Source organism: Hipposideros armiger, unplaced genomic scaffold (genome assembly GCF_001890085.2).
Source record: "Hipposideros armiger isolate ML-2016 unplaced genomic scaffold, ASM189008v1 scaffold_6, whole genome shotgun sequence".
NCBI classification, from domain to species: domain Eukaryota; kingdom Metazoa; phylum Chordata; class Mammalia; order Chiroptera; family Hipposideridae; genus Hipposideros; species Hipposideros armiger.
In genome coordinates, this window is record NW_017731356.1 from 8,329,159 (window position 1) to 8,353,597 (window position 24,439).

A 24,439-nucleotide genomic window follows, 5' to 3' on the forward strand; every position below is an offset into this window, starting at 1 on the left:
CACACACACACACACACACACACACACACACTTGTGCTTTTTCTGCAAAGAATTAACTAACAGTCTCCTGTCATGCCAATTTCAGTTTCATCCATTCGTCTATCTTTGTATTATTTCTTCCTGCCAGAAGCATCCTAACCATTTCCTCTCCATCTGCCCAATTTCTGCTTGTTAAGACTGATCTCAAATATCAGATCTCTGTGAAGACTTTCTTGACATTTCCTCTTTGGCAGACATGAAAAAGTAGGAAGGAATTGTAGCAAATGAGACATTAGGTAGGGAGGCTTTCCTTTAGGGGGATTGGGGAGGAGGATGAAAGGAGGACCTTCCTAGGAAAGATTTCTTTGCTCTTAAGAGATCACCTTATCTCTTTTTAACCTCGCTGAGCCTCAGTTGCCTATGTTGAGTGTTAATAATATTTATTTTAGGGGGCTGTTAAAATAAATGAAGAACAGAATACCAGTGTCCACAATACCTCAGTATTTATACATGAAATTCCCTTGTGGCCATTGGGTGACCCCAGGACCTTATGCAGGAGTAAACATCTTCAGAGACCCAGGACTCTTGGTTCTTAATAAAATGTTCTAATGGAAAGCTAGGTTGTAGATTTACTAAAACAAGATTTCTTGAAATCCTTCTGCTGGAATTATTTTGTGTAAGCTACGAGTTGCTATGCAAATATTTACGTTATTGGAGGCATTGTCACTTTTAAAAGGCCAGTGGAATCTTTACTCTTAGAGTACAAGTTGCTGTTTATGGCTAGTCAGTTGCTGATAGACTAGATCTTTGTCTTTCACAAATTAGCACGTGGTTTTCACTATTCCATGAATGACTCGGAGGGTGTATGACATGATGATTTATACTTTTGAGGGCGTATGACATAGGATGATTTGTACTTTTGCTGAGCACAGATTTGATCCTAGTTCACCACCCAGTAGGCACATCTCATTGTAATTTATTCTCTACTTTTTTGTGTAGTAGCTTTTGTTGCCAGCATTGTTTATGCTACTGGAGCCAGCTTCTAGTGCTGGTGGCCAAAAAGAAGTGAAAACCTAGGGCTAAGAAGAGGAATTTTGGATAAATTAAAGAGTGGTGTGGTGGCTTCACTTCGTGATATAAATCAGTCTACCCCACAATTTGTATAATAATTAAATAAGCAAAAATTATTTCAGTATTTTTAGAATCATTAAAAGGTCTGTAGAAGTAAAAATGTTAGTTACATTTTAATGTATTGAATGCCATGGTATTCTCAAATTTGGGGATCTTTCAAGATGTTTGGGGGCAAATCCCTCATCTGTTGCATTTGAAGTCATCACAGAGGTATTCATTTGTCAAGACTTCTGAATTCAATAGGAATGAATAACATGGTCTCAGGCGTGTGTGTTTTTTAAATGTGTAAAATCATATAATTTCATGGTCCATTTATAAGGACTCTGCCTTTTCACGGCCTACAGGTTAAAGTCCAGGCTTTTTTTTTCACTGGGGCAAGCATTGCCCTTTCTTTACACCTACTTTTCCAGACTCAGTTTGTGATGCTTCCGCCTCTCTTTTAAACTTTGCCCTCATAGTGGACTCAGCTGTTGGCACTTCCTTGAATGCCCTGACAAAGGATTTTACCTTCGTACGTGCTATTTCCTTTGTCATCTTGTTCACCTAATGAACTTCTATCAGAAGCAAAGAGGGAGAGAAACTAGATAGTTCACCCCTGCCACCCCCAGAGTTCTCCAGCATTTAAACATTTAGTTAAGGGTTGGTAGGGAGAGGGTAATGTGGCATTAATAGAAATCGCTGAGGATTAGCAAACAGAAGACTTGCATTTAAGACCGACCTCTGCCTTTAACTGAATAGTGAGGTTGGCCAGACCCCATGACCTCTCATTGGATTGTTGTTGTCTGTAAAACCTGGGGATTGGAATATATCAGTGGGAAACAAACTTCTCCCTGCCTCCTTTCTTTATATTCCATTTTTCTGCCCTCCTTTTCTTTCTTTCATTCTTGTACATTTGAAAGATACACTTTCCCACCACTTAATAAATTATCATAGCCATGTTTCTCTGTGGGGAGTCCCGGTGTAAGGCGTGCCCTGGGAAGAGGGGGACAAATATTAAATAAGGGAAGACCTGGGGGGTGAGATCTCCAAAGTAAGATCTCCTAGATAATATCTGTATATTCTTTGTGTTGCCATGGGGCAGAAGTATTTGTGGATCTCGTAGCGTAGTTCCAAACGGCTGTTCATGAGACTGTTTGGGCTCTGAAGTGACACGAGACAAGTGACCGCCTGTTGGTGGGAGGGGTGTGCTTTTGTTGGATGTGTAGCTTGCTTAGTTCTATGAAATTTGCCAAGTTGAGAGTTTCTAAGTTGGTGAGAATTTAGAGGGTTCCCCCCTCTGCTTTTTATTTTGAAATAATTTCAAACTAACAGGAAAGTTATAAGTAATAAAGAGAACTCCTGTATACCCTCTATACAAATTGACCAGTTTTTCACATTTTGCCCCATTTGCCTTATCATCACCTCTCTCTCTCTCCCTCCCTCCCTCCCCCTCTCTCTCTCTCTCTCTCTCTCTCTCTCTCTCTCTCTCTCTCTCTCTCTTTTTCTCTCATATACATGCTGTTTTTATGAAATATTTTGATTCAGTTGGATAGTTTTCATGTTTTAATTGCTAATATTATACAGCTTGTTCAGTTTTTTGTTTATTCCAAATATATAGTATTATGAAATAAATGGACTCTTATGGGCTAGCGTCCTGAGTGGAGCATCTGGTCAGAATGCACACACACCCACCAAAAACGAAAACACAAAACGAAACAGAAACATTTGGAGCAGCCTTTATCTTTTTGCTTGAGACTTCCTTTCTGTTATCAGAATTTCTAGTTAACCTACATTTATATTGGGCCAGGTCACATAGGAGATCTTGGAGCTCTTACGTATAGGAATCACTTGGCAGATTATCTTCAGCAAACCTTCTATGCTGGAGATGGAGCATAACCTTGAACAGCTTTATTTCACAGATTTTTTCCCCCTTACTATTCAGTCATATGAAAGTCTCTCTTTCCCTACAAGTATTTAGGTTTTGACCATTTAGGTACATGGAACTAGAAGCCGCCTGTGTAGATGTGGGCCAGTTTATAAGTGGATCATCCCCATTACTTTTACAATTTAGTACAAATGCAACAACATTATATCTGCAGACTTGTGTACAGTCTCTTTATTTACTTAAGGGAAAACAGTTTTAGTCCAAGTGAATCCTTTGAAGTAGTTTCATTATTTTAAAGCATTTTCTTATCTTTGAGAAACAATGTCTGCTATTTTGTAGATGGCGAGGTACATTTTAAATGGGGCAGTTTCTTTTTATTGCCCTTAATAATATGCACTCTACTTCAGGTAAAGTATTAGGGTGGCAATGTGGTAAGTGAAACTTTTCTGGTGTCCTCACTTTTTTCCTCTAAGATCTTAGTGTACGTTTTTCTGAAAATCGTCTTTCTCATAACATCTTGAATATGTACCTAAAATATTTAGAAATAAAATATGTATCTGGAAACTATAGATGTGTAAGTTTAAACTATAATTTGGTAAGTGATCTACAGTCTTGCTGGGAAATAGTTTATTTAGTTCTTTTGACATGAACATGTGTAGATTAGTTTAGACATCAGTTTTTGTGGGTTTTTTTGGCTACCTGGGTGGTATGTGAAATTGCTAAACCTGTCATTGTGGTTGGCTTACAATGATTGAAGTTTCCCCAGAACTGTCTTTTTAGTTTCAGGGTGTGAATTGCTTTTGTTCAAAGCTTACTATCCTTTGATTAAGAATTAAGTGTAGCTTAGAATTTTTTTTATCACTTATACTGCCACTACTAAGGATAAGTGGAATAATTTCAGGTTAAATACTTTTGAATAAACTCATAAAATAATTTATAACATTTATGTCTAATTTACACTTAGAAATTAATCAGTCAACATGCAAAGTGGTATCTCTCTTAAGGGACCTCTCATCATTAAATCCAGTGATTTAGCATTGCAAACTATTTTTATCATTTAGTAAATTTCTTCCAGTGTACTTGTGTCTTAAATATGCTTTCAAAATGCTTCATTTAGAGGATTAGTTTACTCACTTTTTTAATCCATTAATTTATATTGAAATTTTTCACATGCTTCTGAATTTAGAAGTAGAAGAAGGGCTCTTAGAGGTCTGCCTTCTCCTCTCCTTTTGCTTTTTTAAGCCACATTACTGACAGGTGGGCACTGGACCTCTGCTTGAATATTAGCCAAATTCCTCTTGTGATAACTTGCCCAAGGCCTTACAGCTGGCTGGTAGTGCCTAAGCTAGGATTTTAACTTCAGGACTTTCTGACTCCAAAATACGTGTTCTTTCTGTTATAGTATACCGTTTCTAGATGCATTGATAATTTTTTTTAATATAATTTCATTTAAGTCTTACAAACTATCTCCAAGGTGCATTTTATCATCCCTTGTTTATGAAGGAAGATACCAAAGTTCAGAGATTAAATAGCCTACTCAGCATAACACACCTGGTTAAAGTCCTAGCTTAGTATTCCTTATCTCATGCTTCTCCCACTGAACTGCTTTCTCTGCTCCATGGCCAAGGTGAGGGTGGGGGGAGGGGAAGATGGGACGGNGTGGGGGGCGTTGGGGGGGTTATCCATGAATTAATGTAAATTCTGTTTTGGGGTTTTTCTTGTTTAAATGTCATCTGAGTTTACCATTTCTATAGGATTAGGGATTCAGGATTCGAAACTGGTGATGGTAGGATGAAGGTAATGGAAGTAAAGGGAATAGACTGTGAGCATGGGAGGTTTTGTACAACTCGAAGACTTGGGCAGGGTCCTTGCAGAGACTGGAGAAGCATAGCTGGGAAAGGGGCCTGCACATCAGTTCAGATTCTTTGCTGTGTTTGGCAAACGGTGGGAGCTGGTTTACTACTCATCTTCTCTAAAGCCTGGTGGCATGTCCCTGGCATGTTACACCTGAAAACCCTGGTGTAATTTCCTAAGGTCATTTCCCTACTCAGAAACCGTTAATGATTTCTAGTGTCAGTTCCTTCCAGTTGAAATTCCCCCATTTGACAGTTGAAACCCCTCCACAATTTGGTCCTGTCACTTCCTTGAACCTTTGCAGAGCTCATCAGAAGGATTCTACCTGGCACCAGGCCAGCACACCACATTGCACCTCCTTGGGCCATCGTTACTTCTGAATTTGTGCCCTTGTTTATGGTATTTTTACTTCTTTCTCCCTACCCTTCATTTTGCCTTTCTTTATAACTCTACACATCATTTCCTCTTGTAGAAATCATGTGACTCTTGAGCCTGAATCACAGGGTAACGAGTTGTAGTATTCTCTGGTTCTCTCATTTCCTGCTCTTTCCCCCTCTAGTGGTATTATAAACTTGAACAGAGTAGGAGCAACCTTTTAGGCTCCCTTTTCTGTTTCTCTCCTTTTTTCATCTTCTCCTCCTCCTCTCCCTCCATCCTTTTCCCCCTTCCCCTTCCCTTCTACCTTCCTTTTTCCCTATCCCACCTCCTGTCCTGGGTTTTGTTTTTTGTTTTTTCTTATTCTTTTATGAGTTCATTCATCTTTCCTGTCTTTTGTTTTTCTGTTCATCTGTCCTCCCTTTTTCCCTCCCTTCCAGCTGCCTGTCCCTGTGGACTAATTTTGTCGTAAATTCTTTCTTTGTCTAAAATTGTCTTTCTTTTACCTTCTCTTGAATGAGAATTTAGCTGGCTATGAAATTCTATGTTAACAGTTATTTTCTCTTGGCACTTTGAAGATATCTCATTTTCTTTTGTGTCTATTGGTACTGTTTAGAAGCTTTTCATTTAATTTTGTTCCTGTATAAGTGAAGTGCCGTATCCCACTTGGTTTTTAAACAGTTTAATGTGATGTATGTAGAATATGATTCTTTATCCTTCTGAAGGCTGGTGATTCCTGAATATGAAGATATATGTCTTTCGTGTGTTCTGTAAACTTCTCAGTCTTTATCTCTTTAAATAGTGTTTTGCATTATCTCTCTTCCTCTGGAACTGCTCTTAGGCTGTGTTAGATCTTATTCTGGTTTCCATTTCTCTTAATCTCTCTTCACATTTTCTATTTCATTAACTCTGTAGAATTTTTGCATATTTTCATTTTTCTACTTCACAAATTCTCTCTTCAGTTGTGTTTAATCTGATGCTTAATTCTCCAGTGATTGTATATTTCTTTTCTTTTTAAAATATTTTATTTGGTTCTCTTACAAATGTTTGTCTTGCTTTTTCATAAACTTGTGTTTTTAGTTTCTTCATTTAAGGCTGCTGGTTTTAATCTTTCCAGCTTGATAGCCTATATCTAATAATTTTTTATCTAAAGTTCTCAAGCAGTAATTCTAATAATTGTGTTTCCTCTTTTACTTGTAGTGGGTTTTTGTTTTTGCTTTTTACAGTTGGTAAATTTTTATTCTGAGCTTGCCAGTGGGACTTTATCTGTGGGAATCCACATTGCCTGGGTGAGGAATGTTCCTACCCCAAGTTTTTGTTTCCTTCATCTACCTTGGGTCTGGGAGTCCTACTGGCTTGTGAACATATTTAATGTGAATTTCTTGTCTTGAGGGTCTTGGACCATGCTGGTAAATAAATTCAAATTCTATATCTGTACAGGAAGGAGCATGCCTAGATTACAAATTTTCATTTTGTAGACAGCCTCCCCCAGGTGAGGGCAGACAAGTTCCCTTATCCTCCTATACCAGTATGTGTGTGTGTGTGTGTGTGTGTGTGTGTGTGTATGTATGTATATATATATATATATATGTGTGTGTGTGTATTTTATTGTGAAATACACATTTTTTAGAATTAGCTTCAACTGTACAACACAGTGCAATAGTTATACTTTTTACCCCTCGAGGTGACAACCCCCCTTCCCCAATCCGCCGCCCCATTTCCCGCCCCCCAATATCATACATATCTATTACAATTCCCTTGACCCTAGATGAGCAGTATATATATTTTTAATAGACTCTCTTATCACTTATGAGGGTAGACATCAATCTCTTTGGCTTTATTTTCAGTTAAGGTGTGTGTGGGTGGAGTGGGGAGGAGAGTGTATGGGTCTCAATTCCATTCTCGTCTTTTGGTTACCTTTTCTTCTCTGTCCAACTGGTATGAAAATTTAAGCCCATTCTTAATTTCTTTTGTAGTGCAAAAAATTTTACATTGTTTTGTCAGCCATGTTGCTGGAAATAGAAATCCTCATCGTATTCTTTTGAATGTGTGTAGTATTTTTTGTCTATTGATTATTTGATTGCCATTCTCTCTCAACTTTTATCATTAATTGGGCATTTATAGAATGACTTTGTTCAGTCATTCACTCATTCTTTCAACAGATACTTATTAAATAGGTAATTTGAGGTCAGGTATTGTGTTTATGTGCCTGCACTCAGAAATGAAAAATAGTGGTTTTACGTCTTGTTTTAAATATGAGTCTTTAACCTCAAGGAACTCAAAAGTTCATTGAGGAGAGATACATAAATACATCAGTGCGAAATTTTAGCAATAGAATTTTGACACAAGAGCAGTGAAAGCGCAGTGGCCGAAGACTAATGACCTCTCTGTGGGAAGCATTGGAGAACTCTTACTATCCCGCATGCATCAGAACCCCTTTTTTTTTCTTTTGTAATAACTTGAACTTTTTAAGGGTGGCAAATAGCCAAGATAATCTTGCTTAGCACTATACCAGAAATGTTTTTAAGAGGTAACTACATTTTTTTATTAAACTTTTGTCAGAGTAGCTCAGTGTCAATTATGTTGAAAGCAAAATCTTCTTTGTTACTCATCAGCATTTTGATGACTACAGTTATAGAAACAAAGAGGTAGGGAATTTGAGACTCATCGCCAATTTTCTTATATTAATATTAAGGACAGTATGCAAGTTTAGTTGTCATACATGCTGAAGTGAGCTTGCCTTAATGCTATGATATACAGACCATTTAAATATTTGGGTTTTCCATAAGTGTCATACAAAATGTGTCTTTAGTGGTGTTTATTTGAAAACAAATTTTAAAGGGAAGCAAATTCTGTAATAACTTTTAAATTTTGAATTGCAATTGTAGTGTTATAATCATCCTATTACTTTTTTTCGCATAATCTTATAAGAATAGTATAACAAGTTTTAGTGCTATTGAACCTGTCACTTCTATTTTCATGTTTCTTTATAATTGTTCATTTGGATTTTTTAATGTGGTTATGTACAAAGGCATTAAAGTTGCTTCTGGTTTTCACTGTTGTAAATAGTGCTTAATTTAATAGCTTTATATATTTTTATAGATCTATATAAATATATATTTAAATATATAAATATATATTTTTATTTTTATATTATATATTACATAGCTATAGATACATATAAATATCTATTTGTTTAAATATCTAAATATCTATATTTTTTCTCCAGAGTTTTGATGAGGTGAATTTCCAGGACAGATTTTTAAGCCAAAGTGTATGAGCGTGTTAATTCTGTATTGTCTGAATGTTCCCAAAGAAATTCCACTGATTAATTGTATTTCAGTACTATTTCCCTTATTGTTGATTAACTCTTCTAGAGTATGTTTTGCAAAACTATAAATGTCTTTAGCATAATATTCCTAATGATAGCATAAATTATTTTACAAAAGAATACGTAACTGGTACTCTGAAATGAAATTAGATTAGTGAGAAATTGTCACTTTAATTCCTTGTTCCCTTATTTTAAAAGCATTGGTTTCTTGGTGGCAATACATTGAGAAGGTGGGGAGTTAGGAGGCTTGAGTGTGCCTGCAATTTAATCTAGTTTTGTGACCTCAAGCAAGGAACTAAATCTACACATCGCAGATTTCCTATTTGGGAATTGTATTGCTTGGAAAGAAGCAACATGCCTGTTTTGGGATTTAGACTCCAAAGAAGTCAGATTAACTGTCTTTAAAAGTTTCAGAAGAAAATATGTAGAAATTAATGAATTTAAGAAAAGAGCTGTTGTGATACCGGGTCATGAATGATTGTGCCATTCATAGCACTAGGAAAAGTAAATATTAAAGCATAGATTTGTATTGCTTAATTTGAACTTTTCTGTATGCAAAAGCACAGAAAGGTCTTGAGACGTATACTAAAAAATAAACTCTTTTAGGACTTGCAGTGTTTTTATAGTATCATATGCAGCTTTGTTGTCCTTTAACAGTGTTAAATACTAGTGACATGTAGTACATTTGTAAATAGTTATGAATAGGATTTTCTTTAAGGTATGCTTTGCTGTACTTTTTGTTGTTTTTTTACTAAAAACAATGGATTTTAATATGACCTTAATTTTTGGGCTATTTGAATTAAAAGCAGGCAGAAAAAAGTTGATTCTTTAGTTTTATAGTTTACAAATGTATTAATGTTTATTCCTGGTCTGTATTACCTCTTTTTCAGTAAATAATACTAATAAAATTTATATATTTCATATATAAAGTAGATTAAGGATACATTTCCTTTAACAATTTTATTAAAATATTTTTCTTAACACTAGGGGGCACTCTTGATTTATAAATTCATATCTAAATTAATCTGTGTAGAATATGGAATGAAATGAAATACATGAAAAAAGTGAATGGGTTAAGAAGTACAAATTGTCAGTTATAAAAATAGTTACAGGAAAGTAAAGTACAGACTAGGGAATATAGTCGATAATATTGTAATAACTATGTATGATGTCAGATGGGTACTAGACTTATCAGGGATCACTTCTTAAGTTATATAAATGTCTAATTACCGTGTTGTACACCTGAAACTAATATAGTATTGTATGTCAACTGTAACTGAAAACAATTTTTAATTATTAAAAAAAGATTGTAAAAAAAAATTATTTGAAAACATTTCATTGCAAACTGAATGTTGCCTTCAGAGAGAATTTGGATTATCAAGATGGTTTTGTGTAGCAGCGTAAATACAAGTTGTTCTTAATAGTGTCATAAGGATAGTGAAGCTTATAAAATGAAATGCTATGGATTGGAGGAAGTTAAAGTATTTCTCTGCTCTATTCATTTTCACGTTGATTTTCTAAATGTGTTTTAAATTGTTTTTAAAAATCCATTATTTCTAATATATTTTTCATTAAAAAAATCTAGCACAATGTTTTGCTCTTAGCAGGTACTTAGGATATATCTGAAGAAATGAAGATACATTTAAGATGTGACTGAAAGCTGCTATCATTAGTAATAGTTTTTAAGCATTTGTAAACCAGAAATATGCTTTGCTACATCTAGGAAACAGACTTGAGGCATTCTCATTGTGTTTGCAGTTAGGATTTTGGTGATGCCCACCAACATGTGTTTTGTCAGAGTTGTGTTTCTAAGGTTTTTGTCTTTTTAATTAGAAGACTCGATTCATATTTAAGCTTTGTGTGGATTAATTAGATAAAATTTGCATCATCATCATAATACACACCATGTGTCAGCACTGTTTTAGGTGCTTTGCATATATTAATTCATTTGCCCTCATCACAACTCTCTGAAGTAGGTACTTTGTTATTATTATTATTTTATAGATAAGGAAAATGAGACAGAAAAGTTAAACATTGTGCTGGGTTTAAATATAGGCAGCCTTGTTCTGATCTGTGCTTCTAAATCACTATCCTTTAATGCTTCTCCAGAGAGAGGACAACTTAGCATCTAGAGAATTATTATTGATATTTCAAACTCAGTTTTTAAAGGGGGTATAGTTTTTAGATACCTAATTTATAGACACTTACCGTTTCTATTATGAATAACATCATAGAAATTTAAAGTTGGAAAGTGACCTTAAAAGTCCATTTATCATTTTGCAGAGAGCAAGAAATTCTGTCCTAGGTAGATGAGGCTATTTGTAGAAAGGGATTAGAACCTCAGGTAAATATTCTGACTTTTAATAAAGTGAAAAGAAATACGGTATTGTGGAAAAAAATATTTGACTAGAATTTTGGATGGCTTGAATTTTATTTTTGGTTCATTTACCAGGCTGTGTCCTCAGAGGCCGTTTCTTCTGTGTTATATGAGTATAATATCTTTCTTAATGAGTCTTCTTGATAGTTGAGGATATCAGTGAGATAAAGGATTGAAGATATTCAATAAACTTTAGAACTTGATGCAAATAAATATATCATTGTGGTATTCGTGGTATCTTTGTCAACTGGTTTATGAGTAATGGTAAACTTGTTAAGTATTGTTGATTTAGGGATGTCATTTAGATCTCTAAAAGTTTATTGTTATACCATGTGTTACTTTGCCATGTATTTTTTTACACTCTTTACTTAAAACTTAAAAAGTTTTTGAGTTTTTCTTATAATAAGTGAAAAATTATGCTTTTGCGTTGCTGATTTCGGAGCATAACGGTAACATATACTGAACACTGTCGATTTGGTGTGTCTGATTATTTGAAAATAGCGTACAGGATTGTCTTCACTGGATTTAGTGATTTAACTGAAATAAAGAGTTCAGTAAGGTTGAAAAAAATCATTTGTTGACATTTGTTTTCTTAAACTTTGAATAATAATTAGACACGCATTTCAATTTTTGTTTACTTTTTCCAGGAATAATAATGTATTTGTGGCCTTGGACGTGAAGGAGTCAGTCTTCTGTGCTGCTAACAGCGTCAGGGACTGATGTGGGAAGCATGGACCTAATGAACGGGCAGGCAAGCAGTGTGAATGTTGCTGCTACTGCCTCTGAGGTAAGACATTCAAGGAGTTTACTTGTAAAGTTTCTTACCTGGCATTCTGATTTCTCAAGCATTATGGTTGGTCACACATTTAAATCAGAACTCGAGAAAAATGGTTATAAATTTTTTAGTTTTTAAAAACCTTCTTTAATGGTACCATTCACATGTTAACTGTGCATCTTAGAAACAGGTAATCCTTACCCACTTAAGATACTTGACAACTACTGATTACTTAAAATCCTTTCTTGGGTTTAGTTTTAAAGGACACATGGAATTTCTTTTGTGGATATTTTTACATTACATGTACCTTAAGGGCAATAGTACAAGTGAGGCAAAGAAAGATTCTTTTATTTGGAATCATATAATTTTGGACACTGTCTAGATCTCTTGATTCCAAGCCTGTTGAAGGAGATCAAAGAAGCATTAGCCTGCAGTGTCGGAAGGGCTACTGTGGTGATGCGGCTTAGAGAGTACAGATGGCGATGAAGACTGAACAAGATGCTCACCTCTCTAATTAATGTATCACGATTTTATTTTGGCCTCACCTTTTTCTCTATTTTATTTTACCTCTAAATCTAGGGTACTTGCCTGCTTTCCTTAATAACTTTAGCATGTAGCTCCTATATTTTTCCTTTTTTTCTCTCTTATTATATAGGATGAGAATAATGTTTATGACCCTTTAACACCTTGGCCTCAAATTTCTTTAATAAATTCAACTCCACTTTGCCCCAGCCAATTACTTAGGCCTTGATTGAAATTACTCAAAGTCTGTAGTTTCGATTATTTTCATATACAAATGATTTCTATATTTTTATCTCTAGCTCTGGCTTCCCTCATAAGTTTTATTAAGTATTTCTGATGGACCAGACATTTTACTTATAATATGAACAAAATGAAGTTCCTCACTAGTATTTTGCCACACAATCTGTGAAGAAAATAGTCCAGCTCCTTTCCCTGACTTACGTTGATAGCACCACCATCTCCCTCGCCATATGGGTTTAAATCTTTGGATTTGTCATTAACTTGCTTCTCCTTTGCCCACCACAATCATTTTCTCATCACTGCAGGAAGACTGTGCCTGCAAAACAAGCTCACAGTCTTCTTGGAAGGGTTGTACTTGGAAGTAAAGTATTCTTGGAAGGGTCATCCCACCATCTCTGCTTATGCTGGTGGTTCAAACCAGGTCACAGGTCCTGCCACACTCAAGTGGAGAGGATTCTGTGGGATGTGACTCCAGAGACGGAGGTCCCTGGCAGCCTAGAGCCTGTCCACCACACTTCACTCCAGGATCCAGTCCTTTCCTCCTCCTTTCTGCTGCTACCATTTTCATTTGGCCATTTGTTATTTCTTGTCTAGATCATTGCAACCGCCTTTTAGTTTGATCTTTCACTTCTATTCTCTGCTGTATTTGGTCCATTCGACAATAATTCACTTTTAATATTCTTAAAATATAGCTGTTAAACTTTATTGTATCTTGATATTGTCCGTGGTTCCTCATTGTCTACTAATTAAATACAAATGACCCTCAGCCTTGCATTCAAGACTTTCCTTAAAATGGCCCTAATTTTTTTTTCTAATGGATTTAACTAGTTCTAATCCTCTACTTGAAATTTACAATCCCATGAAAGAATACTACATCGTGCTGATGTTTGTGTAGCTTTTCCTACTTCTGTTATATCTGCCTATAGCCATTTTTCTACCTGGAATTCCTCTTCCCATTCCACTGTGCCCCACCCTCCCACTACACAAAAGAGACATTTGTCTGTCTTTCCAAACCTGTTTCAAATACTATACTTTCAGGAAAGCCTTTCTCTGATCCCCTGAGCAGATGGGAACTTTTCTGTTTCTGAAACTATCACTTAAAAAAACCCACTTTTTAAATCATTTTTTCATAAATTTATTCATAGCTTTTCTTCCTCCTTGAGATAGGGATTATATGTTTGTTTGTGTGTGTGTGTGTGTGTGTGTATATATATATATATATATATGATTGTATATATATACATATATGTTTGTGTGTGTGTATATATATATATATATATATATATATGTTTACTTGGTATATTTATAACCATATTACTTGAATACCTTAAATGTATGTGTTTATGTATAGTATTCATAACTGTATATCCTGAAACATTTGGTCTAGTGTTATAGGAAACGGAGCGGTAGGGAGCCCCCTTCTCTCCCCTACCCCACCAAGGGAGACTACTAGAGCCTAACCTACTTAGGGGTAGGGAAATACCCACAATTATTTGTTAAGCAAATAAAAATAGATCATTTCACTTACATAAAAAATTCTGTTGACTTTCCAAAAGTGAATGAATTGCATCAGGCCTCAGAGTAGTATAAATTAGTATATGAGAAATAAGTGGGGGAAAGGCTTTCTGCTATAATTAATTGCCCTACCGTGGCAAGAAAATAGAATTAAAAATACATATTTCCCACCTTTTCTTAAAATATAGATCTATTATCATATTAAAATGCAATTTTCTCTTAAATGTGATAAGCTTACAGAATGGATAAAATACTTGACTTGGATGATTGACTTCTCCTGTCTCGGTGCCATTACTCTTCACCTGGACTTGAAGGTTCCACTGTGTGGAGCTGCAGTGAACTGTTTTTAGACATTTAGACGTGACATTTAGTCTCGTGTACAGAATTCCTAACTATCCTCTTAGTGGATCTTGAGTACTGCTTAGCTTATTACCAACATATTCACTGGTGTTGGGGCAGCAGATGGAAGCACATCACTAGTAATTTTTGAAGCCTCTCCCAATGGCTTGTGTGATAAGGACACAAGGAAAGTGATTACGGTACTTATTTTGATGACCAATGAAATTGCCATTATGATTTGCTAACTTGTCTTGAGTTAAAATCTTGGAGAAAATTACCAAGTTATGTTTAATTACCAAGTTGTTACTTGACAGGATGTGATTAGTTACTTGGGCAGTTACTGGATTAGCGTGTTCTGCTTAACTGATGATGTCCGAATGCTTAACATTGTGAATAAATTGTTGGAAAAGTCATGACGTATTTTTTCTCTGTTTTTCATTGCAAAAATGCATCAAGACTTTTCCGACAACCCAATATATTAGTCTTAGGACATAAAATAATACATGAAATAAAATGCTATGTATAAAATCCATTTATGGGGCATTGGATTTCTGCTTGGACATGTAAATAGCTTGGAATTCATCACTCCAGTCCTCACAACATGGAAAAACTGAACAAACTGAAAATCAGTAACTGTCTTAGCTCTGTCAGAGAATTGATGTCACAGAGCAAACTGACAATGATGCCCAAAAAACTGGCGAGAGAGGCAAATAAAGAAAATCACCGTTTACCAAGAGCAGAATGCCATGGGAGCCCGGAAAGAGGAGGAAAATTTCCGTCGTAGCTGTGTATGGACCAGCTTGACAGTTAAAGACTTCTGGGGGCCCAGTCTTAGGCCCCTTCCCCACCTTTTGTGCATTTTACCTTTAGGAGCCCCACCAGGTTCTCACAGTGAAGATCAGAGAAAAATCCCCTCCTGCTTCCAGCAGGGGAAGGGGAAAACTAACCATTTTGCAATATGCTTGGGGAAGTATTCATTCTGAAGTATGCCTCTGTTCTCCCCCTTCCCCAAAAATACCAAGGGAAACTACTAGAGCCTAAGCTACTTGGGGGTAGGGAAATACCCAACTCCAGCCCCTTCTATTCTACCCTGCTTGTCTCACTAAGGGGAGTAAGACCACTGAGAAGCAGTTGAGAAGGGCACAGCCCAAGGGCACAGGCTCCCTGGAAGACCTGATTGTAGGGCTGAGGAAGGCTTCTCCTCTCCTCACACCTCAGCACCACATCAGCAGGGCTCCTGTATATAAGGGTAATAAAGGATTAGAGCTGAAAGAACGGTGAGGCACAGACTCTAAGAAGGACCTTCTAGGGAAACTCAGAGATAACAGGAGAGACAAAAACAAGGACACAGAGGAAATTGAACACCCAGATAGATAACCTCTAGCAATAACAAACAATAAACACAACTCCTGCCTAGATAAACATAAACCCGTACACTAAGGGCCTGTTTCCTTTAGTTCCTGTTACCCAGCGCATCATGTCTTTTTCAAAAATTATAAAGCATGCTAAAAGAAAAGAAAAAAATACAGTTTGAAGAGACAAAGCAAGCAACAGAACCAGACTCAGATATGGCAGAGACTTTGGAATTGCCAGACTGGGAATTAACCATGATTAATAATGCTAAAAACTCTAATGGGAAAATGGACAATATGCAAGGACAGATGGATAATGTAAGCAGGGATAGTGAAACTCTAAGAATCAAATGGAAATGCTAGAAATCAAAAACAGTGTGACAAGGGCCGGCCAAGTGGCTCAGTTGGTTAAGAGCTTGCTCAAGAGTGTGAGCTCTGAGCAACAGGGTCACCGGTTTGATTCCCGGCCCAAGCTGAGCTGCCACTGAGCTGCCAACAAACAGGTGGCAGGATGGCTCAGCTAAAAAAAAAAAAAGAAAAATGTTGTGACAAAAATGAAGAACGACTTTGATCAGCTCACCAGTAAGCTGGTGACCAGTTGACAGCCTAGGAAAGAATCAGTGAGCCTGAGGATATGTCAACAGCAACTTCCCAAACTGAAATCCCAAGAGAAAATGGAATGGAAAAAAAAAAATGGAACAGAATATCCAAGAACTGTGGGACGTAATAGACGGTGTAACATACGCATAATGGGACTACCCCGCAGGAGAAGAAAGAGAAAGCAGAAGAAATATTTGAAATCATAATGGTTGAGAATTATCCCAAATTGACGGATCCCTTCCTTTGTAATGATTTTGGTATTTATCTGTTACTGAAAGGGAGGGGGAAAGTAAAAATGAGACATAATGACAACTACTCAAAACTGATTTACAACAGCTTGTAGGTTGACACATATTATACCTTGGTAATTGAAACTTTGGTTAATTTTTTTGTGCCATTAACTGTAGCCTGATACGCCCTGCCACCATTTAGTAGAGGATGATGATCTAAGTATTATTACAGTGATGATGCTCTGATTTTAGCCAACTGATGCAGAATATATTTTGTATCATGGTACAGGTGAAGTGGAAATTGAACAGAAATAAGATTTTCAGAGTCAAAAGCCATGCTTCTTTCTCCAGATAGCACAGCAAATTCAAACTTAAAACAGTAACTTGAAAGCAGAAATCACTTCAATTTGTAATAATAGGAAGAACAATATCAGTTGTATCATCACAGACAGACATTCACTTAACAAATAAGACTGGGTTATTTAATAAGTGCACTTCTAAATGTTTTCTTGTGGCTTATATTATAAAAATAAATAATCTTTTGTAAGTAAAAGTTAGTTTAAAAACTTATAAATAGATGCATCCTCTCCTCTCCTAACTTCTCTTTACCCCATTTGAGAATCACTGAACTTGTTAAAATCTTTTATTTCTATAGGAAGTGATAGGATGTCAAAATGAGGAAACTGACACAAGAAAATGACTTAACCGAGAACCTAAAAATCTAAAGTCAAGGTTAAATTTCAACCCTGACTCTTTCTTTGTCTAGTGCTCTTCCAACTAAGCAGCATGTTCTGCCCAACTTTTCTACAGCATTTTCTACCCACTGTTCTGAAGTTTCCTCTGTTTTTAATGACAGTCGAGTTTCTATGACATTGACTGTGAAATAGTATTAAAATGGCTACATTTTCTTTCAATTTACAGAAAAGTAGCAGTTCTGAATCATTAAGTGACAAGGGTTCTGAATTGAAGAAAAGCTTTGACGCCGTGGTATTTGATGTTCTTAAGGTTACACCGGAAGAATATGCGGTAAGCCTCCCACCTCTCCTTTCTCCAGTTTTGGCCCATAATTACATATTGGAGCAGTTGAGTTAGAATTTGTAGGCCCAGCAGAGAGGATGGTTAAAAAGAAAAGAAAAGAAAAGAAAGCTGAATGTGGGAATTAATAGAAAGAGTAGCACAATGATGGAGCAAGCAGAGGGATGAAATGGAGAAGGTAAGAAGAGCTGTAACTATTTTTAGAGCAGTATCATAAATGACACTTTCAGCTTGGTTAGAATAAGTAGAAGTGCTTGCCTTTATGGTAAATGCTTCCGTAGTCCCTTCCTGTACCACCTCCCTAAGCCAACTCTATCTTATTGACATGTTGGAGGTATTTTTATGTTTTTATAAATTAAAAACTTGAAAAATGAAAGTTGAAGGCATTATTGCAATATCATGAAAGTTACTCAGAAAAACTTTTATTTCTTAACTGAAATTGTTTTTGTTGTCTTTCTCCTTTAACTTGTTAACAGAATATATTGATTTCCTGATATTGAACCACTTTTGCAAGCCAGGAGTAAACTGTGTTTGGTCATAGCATATTATTCTTTGGTATATTGTTGGATTTCGTTTTACATCTGTAGCCACAGTGAGAACGGTCCATAGCCATGTGAAGCCCTTCAGTGTGAGTTGGCACTAGTGTAGTCTCATTACTTTTTATAAATTAGGAAGAAAACCTTTTAATTCTGATTTTATATTAACATTTGAGGAGATATGATTTAAGAGTCACAACAACACTACTCCATGAACCGGTAGATCTGATTTTTATTTTTGGTTTAATGTATGACTTTTCATACATTAAAAATTTCAAAATTATTTTTGTTCTAACTTTACCTCATTTAATCTCACAAGAAAATACAAATACATATGCGATAATTAGAAATAATTGTTTAATGATATAAGGGCTGAATTTTCAGTTTCTTAAGCCCTTATAAAATTGAGACTTTTTTTGGTAAAGATTTGATTACTTAATATATTTTAATGCAGAATATAATTTTAATTTAGAATATATGTCATATCATGGAATTCCAAAGAAGAATTTGTCATTTTTTTTGTTTGTTTTTAATTTCAGGGTCAGATAACACTAATGGATGTTCCAGTATTTAAAGCCATTCAACCAGATGTGAGTAGTTTTAAGAACTTTCCTTTTAAATATACAAAAGTAGGCAATTATAGTATCCCAAACTAAGTTTTAGAATTGTCAGGTTATACTCCTTAAATTTTAAATGTTTAAAGCTTTTCAGGCCTCAGCAACTCATGTGGCATGCACAGCTATACATCGCTGAGTCATAGACAGGACTATTTGAATCATTTTGATTTGGCTTCATCACATTACTGAAGGGGGTGGAATAGGCTTAGAGAGGTTGAAGCTTTTTAATGGGAGAATGGGAATAAAATACACTGGGTTTCACAATTTACTCCAGTAGTCTTTTCCCTTATATCTTTATTTTATGGCTTTATAACATGACTATGTGTTGACATTTTGGAGAGAATGAAGGAAAGCATTTTTGTTTTTATTTTAAAAAGAAGGAGACTAACATTTATTATGCATGTACCCACTGTAAGCCATTGATTACACTGTGTGTGTGTGTGTGTGTGTGTGTGTGTGTGTGTGTGTGTGTGTAGTGTTCCTATCGATGTCACAACCTGAGTATGGTGGTATGTATTTTGCTGATGAGGAAACACAATGACAGTAGCCCTTGATACGTAGCTAACTGTTGGAACTGGGTTTCAGAATCTTGTACCCCTAAACCGAGTCATTGATAATACTAACACTTAGTGCTGTAAGATACATTTTTAGTTGTTTTCGGGAAAAAATAGATTTGTTGTATATACAAGTCTAATGTAATGACTAGATGAAATGAGTTAGAGAAAATATCTATATCTTAACATGGTATAGACAGTTTTAGTCCTGTGGTTTTCAAGTAAATTACTTGAAGTCTTAGTATCTCCAGTTTGTCACTTACAAAATGAAGTGGTGGGCCTAATTGATCTGTGAGGCCCTGTGATTTCTGCAGTTCCAACTTTTCCCTGTCTTACCATGGAGGGCTATCAGTAGAACCCCTCTGTTAGCAGTAGAGGAAGAGGAACAATCTGTCGTATAAGTAAGGCATAAACAGGAAATGGCTTTTCTATTTAAATGACAAAAACTGAAATTTCATTTCCTCACATTACTGAATTAAAAAAACTAAATTCTTTACAAAAATCACATTTTTTTGCCCTGAAATTCAGCCATATTCTCATATGTATTTCTCTTGAATAAACTTCAGTGACTGTATTGCTGTTTCATATGAGATTAATGCTATCCAATAGAAATATAATGTGAGCCATTTATATAACTTGACATTTTCTAGGAGCCACATTACAAAGTAAAAAAAAAAAAACAGGTGAAATTAATTTTATTTAACCTACTATATCCAAAATATTATCACGTCAACTTGTAATTAGTATAACAGCTATTGACATAATTATTACATTCTTTTTTTCTATGTAAGACTTGGAAATTGAGTGTACATTGTACAATTCTAGCACACCTTTATTTGGAGTAGCCACATTTCAAGTACTTAGTAGCCACACATGGCTAAGGTTTTGGACCTTGAAGATCTAGAAAATGACTACTTAGTCATAGACTTCAGTTCAATGGGAATTTTTTATTTTCCTGAGACATCTGACAGTACTTTGTGAAATTTAGAAGTGAACCTTAAAATCCCCTTGATCCCACTCCCTGATCTAATTTGACACCAATCCTATTGGTTTTTTTTTTTAACCTTCTAAATATCTGTTCATTCTCTCCCTCAACCCCCAACACCCCAATCCAAGATACATCTTAACTCAGCTGTATTATTACCCTCTTACCTGATCTACCTATATCCACTGTGACCGTTCTAAACTTCCCTCTACCCAGTAACCACGATAATCTTTTCACTTGTAAATCTGCTTATATGATCCCTCTGCTTAAAACACTTCAGTGTCTTCCTGTTGCTCTGAGAATAAAGACAGACTATCCTAATGTGATAGGTCTACAAATCTCTTCACAGTTTTGCCTCTTCCTCCCTACTCCAGCCACATCTTACACCTTTTCCACCGCTTTCTGGTCTAGCTACACTGGCCTTTTAGTTCCTCACCACGAGCCTGTGCCCATCCTAGTTAACTCCCACTCGTCCTTAAGTCTCACATCAAATTGGACTTTCTCAGGTAAGCTTTCTTCCCTTCCTGCAGGCTCCCCTAGCACTCTCTGCTTCTTCACTGGACTCAGCAGTTGCAACTTTATGTGTTGTGATTCAACAAGTATTTACTATGTTGTGATATACCAGGCACTGATTTAGTTGTTGGAGATATAGCAGCGAACACAGACTAAAATTCCTGCCCTTGTGTATCTCACATGTGAGGGAAGTGAGCTAGATAGTGTGCCGTGAAAAACGTGAAGCCAGCCAGAACAGGACAGGGAGTGAGGACAGCGGGAGCTGTGATGTTAGGTAGGGTGGCAAGAGTGCCTCCACTGAGAAGGTGGCATCTGACAAAGACCGGAGGAGGGAGGAGCACGCCATACGGGTGCTTGGGGGAAGAGTGTTCCAGGCAGCGAGAGCAGTACTGATACTCAGTGCCATCAGAGACTTTGTTCTTTGGGGAATAAAATATAGTGTATTTCGTGTAGTACAAAGAGGTCTACAATGGCCCTGAGTACTTTTCTCTTATCCCTTTATTTTATGACTTTATAATATGACGGTGTGTTGACATTTTGGAGAGAATAGAGAAAATCCAGAAAGACGTTTTTGTTTTTGTGTTTTAAAGAAAAAGACTAACATTTATTATGCATCTACCCACTGAAAGCCGTTGATTATGCTTATATAGGGAAGAGGTTACTGGAAGGAGTTGTGAAACCCAGGGCAAAGGCCAGTGAGCTACAATGAGTTGACAGAGGGCGTATAGCAGAAGGTGAGTGGCAGAGCGCGGGCTGGACCGGATGGGGCCTTGGAAGCCATTACTCATGCAGTCATCAAGATTATTACATCTCGCAGCGTAAACAGGACTTTGTCCTCTGGCAGAAAAATGTTTTTCAATTTATCATGAAATATTTAAGACACACGAGGCATAAAGACCAATAAGACGAGCCCCTCTGCACCTACCTACCCAGCACTGCTCTGCGCCCTCCCACCTTGGCCTCCTTTCTTCCTCCTGCCACCGAGGCAACCCCTTCCAGTATTGATCTGTGCCTTTCCTGTGGACTTACTGTATTTTTGCTATGAGCGTATGTATCCCTGCAGTATGTGCTATTGCAGGGTTTACGTTTTGTGTGTAAATGCACTCTGCTTGTTTGTCTTCTTCAGCATGCTCACGTTCAGCGCTGTTGGCGAGCGCCGTGTTGATGTCAGTGTGTTAGTCACTGAGTCGTGGAGCATGAACATCTGCAACTTGTTTTCCAACATGTTTGGGCGGATATTGATTTTTATTAGTTCAAAACTCTTGCTGTTGATAAGTTTAACAAAAGATTGTTTAAGCCACGTTGGCAGCCAGTTTAATAAATAGATTAGCCTTATTAGCATAAAATGGTGTCTACTTTATTATGTAGTTAGACTATTAAATTCACTAAAGAATGATGAAATTCTTTAAAAAAATGGAGGAATTATTTTTGTTAAATCAAAATTTAACCTCAGATACTATGAAAAGATAGTGTTATCACTGAATTTAGTAAATTTATTTTCATGTTTTGTCCATTATACCAGTGTTCAAGTCTCTACTTTATATACATATATGTATAATATGTCTTTAAAAAATATATATATATCTTTTAAAAATATATAAATTTTATGAAACTATAAGATCTTTAAGTTACACCAAAAATCTTTAAATCAGAGCTTATTATTTGTATATATCCATATGTAACTTTATTTCAGGTGATGTTTTATTCACATTTTCTGAAATAAAATGTGTGCTAAATTTGAAATTTGAAGAATATAGATTCTGAATCCAACTGTGTGGTTTATTGATTTTACTGGCAAGCTGGTGATTGAAACTGCAAGTCTCAGTTTTCTATACTGGAGGGCGTTTTTGAGTACCTGGAACTTTTTAAAATGTATATCCCCTATTGCTAATTCAATTCCCTAAGTAGGACTCTGTAGTTCCTACCAGTTTGGAATTCTGTATTCCCGAGTCTTTTGTGTCAAGTAGAATTTAGCTGAACTTGTTCTGTTTAAACTTGCTTTTGACTTACAGGAAGAGAGAGGCAACTATAAGCAGTGCAGTTCTTTTCTCAGGATAAAGCTGCTGATCTGCAGTGTCTGTTATACTCTGAACTTCACAATTGCTCGGGGGAAAAAATAAAAAATTCCAAACCTTTTACTTCACTGTAGAAACTATCTCCCTTACCTTGGAAGTGTCAAAATTATTTTTTATTATCTAGAGACTGTCCTTAGTCATCGATAGAATACCAGCCAAACAAAATCATATCTGTAAGAGCAGATCTGAATCAGACATAATGCTGAGCCTGGTTTCTCCCCAACCCTGTATCACACTTGAAGTTACCTCAGATTGAAAGGAAGACAAAAGAACAGATTTTAATACTTGGCATCTTAGTTTTTTGTTTTATGGTAGAGAAGACTGGAAAGATATGTTTAACAATGAAAATAATTTAATGTTAAAGGAAAGTTCATCACTTATTTTAAAAAGTACTTAGCAGGGATATAATTACATAGAAAAAAATGATTGCCCTGGTTTTATTGTTTAAGGTTTCCTGTCTGAGTGATTGTACCATCTATCCGTTAATACCAGTCAGAAACCTAGGGTTCATTCTTTCCCTCCATCCTCTTTCCGCTGATCTCCAATATTTCCAATGACTTTTACCTCCTGAATAGTTCTTACCCCCTTTTCCTTCCTCGTTAATGTGAAAGGATACTTATTAAAAGAATTCAGTGTTTTTATAAGAGTTCAACTCATTGTCTCCAGAAATGTGAGCACCCCTCAGTGTCTGCATGTTGTCGGTGAATCAGCTCAGTGATTCATCTGTTTCCAGTGGACCCCTTTCCATCTGAACGCTTGGCCCCGCTGTTCCCATAGTTGTTGCTGCAGAAATCTAAGAATTTTCACTTGTCCACTGACCAAGGAGCGTGGCCAAATTTGAAAGCTTCTGTGGATAGTCATCCCCCTCTCACAAAACCGTCTTTTTACTCTTCTCCTCCCAGTAAGTTGTCATCTCTCAGTGATAGGGAGGAAACTCAATAATATGGTTGCCGAAACTATAATTACAGTGATTACAAAAAAGGAAAACAGAAGTTCCATGATCTGCACTCAACCACTGTTAATATGGCCTCACAACTCTTCTTCCATGGAGTTGCTCATTCTTTTTTTTCTTTTTCTTTAATTTAAACCAGTTTGGGGGACAAATTGTCATATATTTTGCTGCTGGTTACTTTTTTCTTTTTTTAATCAGCGTCTAACATTCATAGCTCTCTGAATGGGTGCTCAAAAAAACCTTAATTACTTAATTGCACTTATTTTAAAATTTATTTTAAAGCCATTTGAATTTCAAAAGAATTTTTTTTAGTGGCAAAACCAAAGCCGGGAGCCAGGAGACTTGCATTCTTGTTGCAATTTTGTCATTTGTAGATTGTAGTGCCACCACTACAGCCTGTATCATGTCGTTGGCCTTTTATTATTAAGTCTGTGAAGTAAGGCAGTTTGCACTACTTGATTTTTAGAGTACTTGTATGTTTCTGAGAAGTTTCTGGAAGTAGGATAATTTTTAATGGTAACTTCAGAGTAAGAGTTGCAGTTAAGTGTAGTTCTTGATCAGTAGTAAATATATATAAGGTAAAACCTTGGATTGCAAGTAACTTGGTTTGTGAGTGTTTCACAAGATGAGCAAACATTTCTAATCATTTTAACTTGGTAAACGAGCGATGTCTTGCAATACAAGAACA

The 24,439-nt window shown here is 36.1% G+C and overlaps 1 protein-coding gene across 4 annotated transcripts in view; it reads left to right on the plus strand.

Moving 5' to 3' along the window:
• The window catches only part of RALGPS2 (Ral GEF with PH domain and SH3 binding motif 2), a 142,701-nt gene that overhangs the window by 28,668 nt on the left and 89,594 nt on the right, over positions 1 to 24,439 (plus strand). For all 4 annotated transcript variants that reach the window (XM_019646499.1, XM_019646494.1, XM_019646513.1 and 1 more), the window contains exons 2-4: positions 11,559 to 11,698; positions 17,406 to 17,510; positions 18,595 to 18,645. In XM_019646499.1, coding sequence (XP_019502044.1) covers positions 11,642 to 11,698; positions 17,406 to 17,510; positions 18,595 to 18,645 — 213 coding nt within the window. In that variant the 5' untranslated portion in view covers positions 11,559 to 11,641. The remainder of the gene's footprint in view (positions 1 to 11,558; positions 11,699 to 17,405; positions 17,511 to 18,594; positions 18,646 to 24,439) is intronic.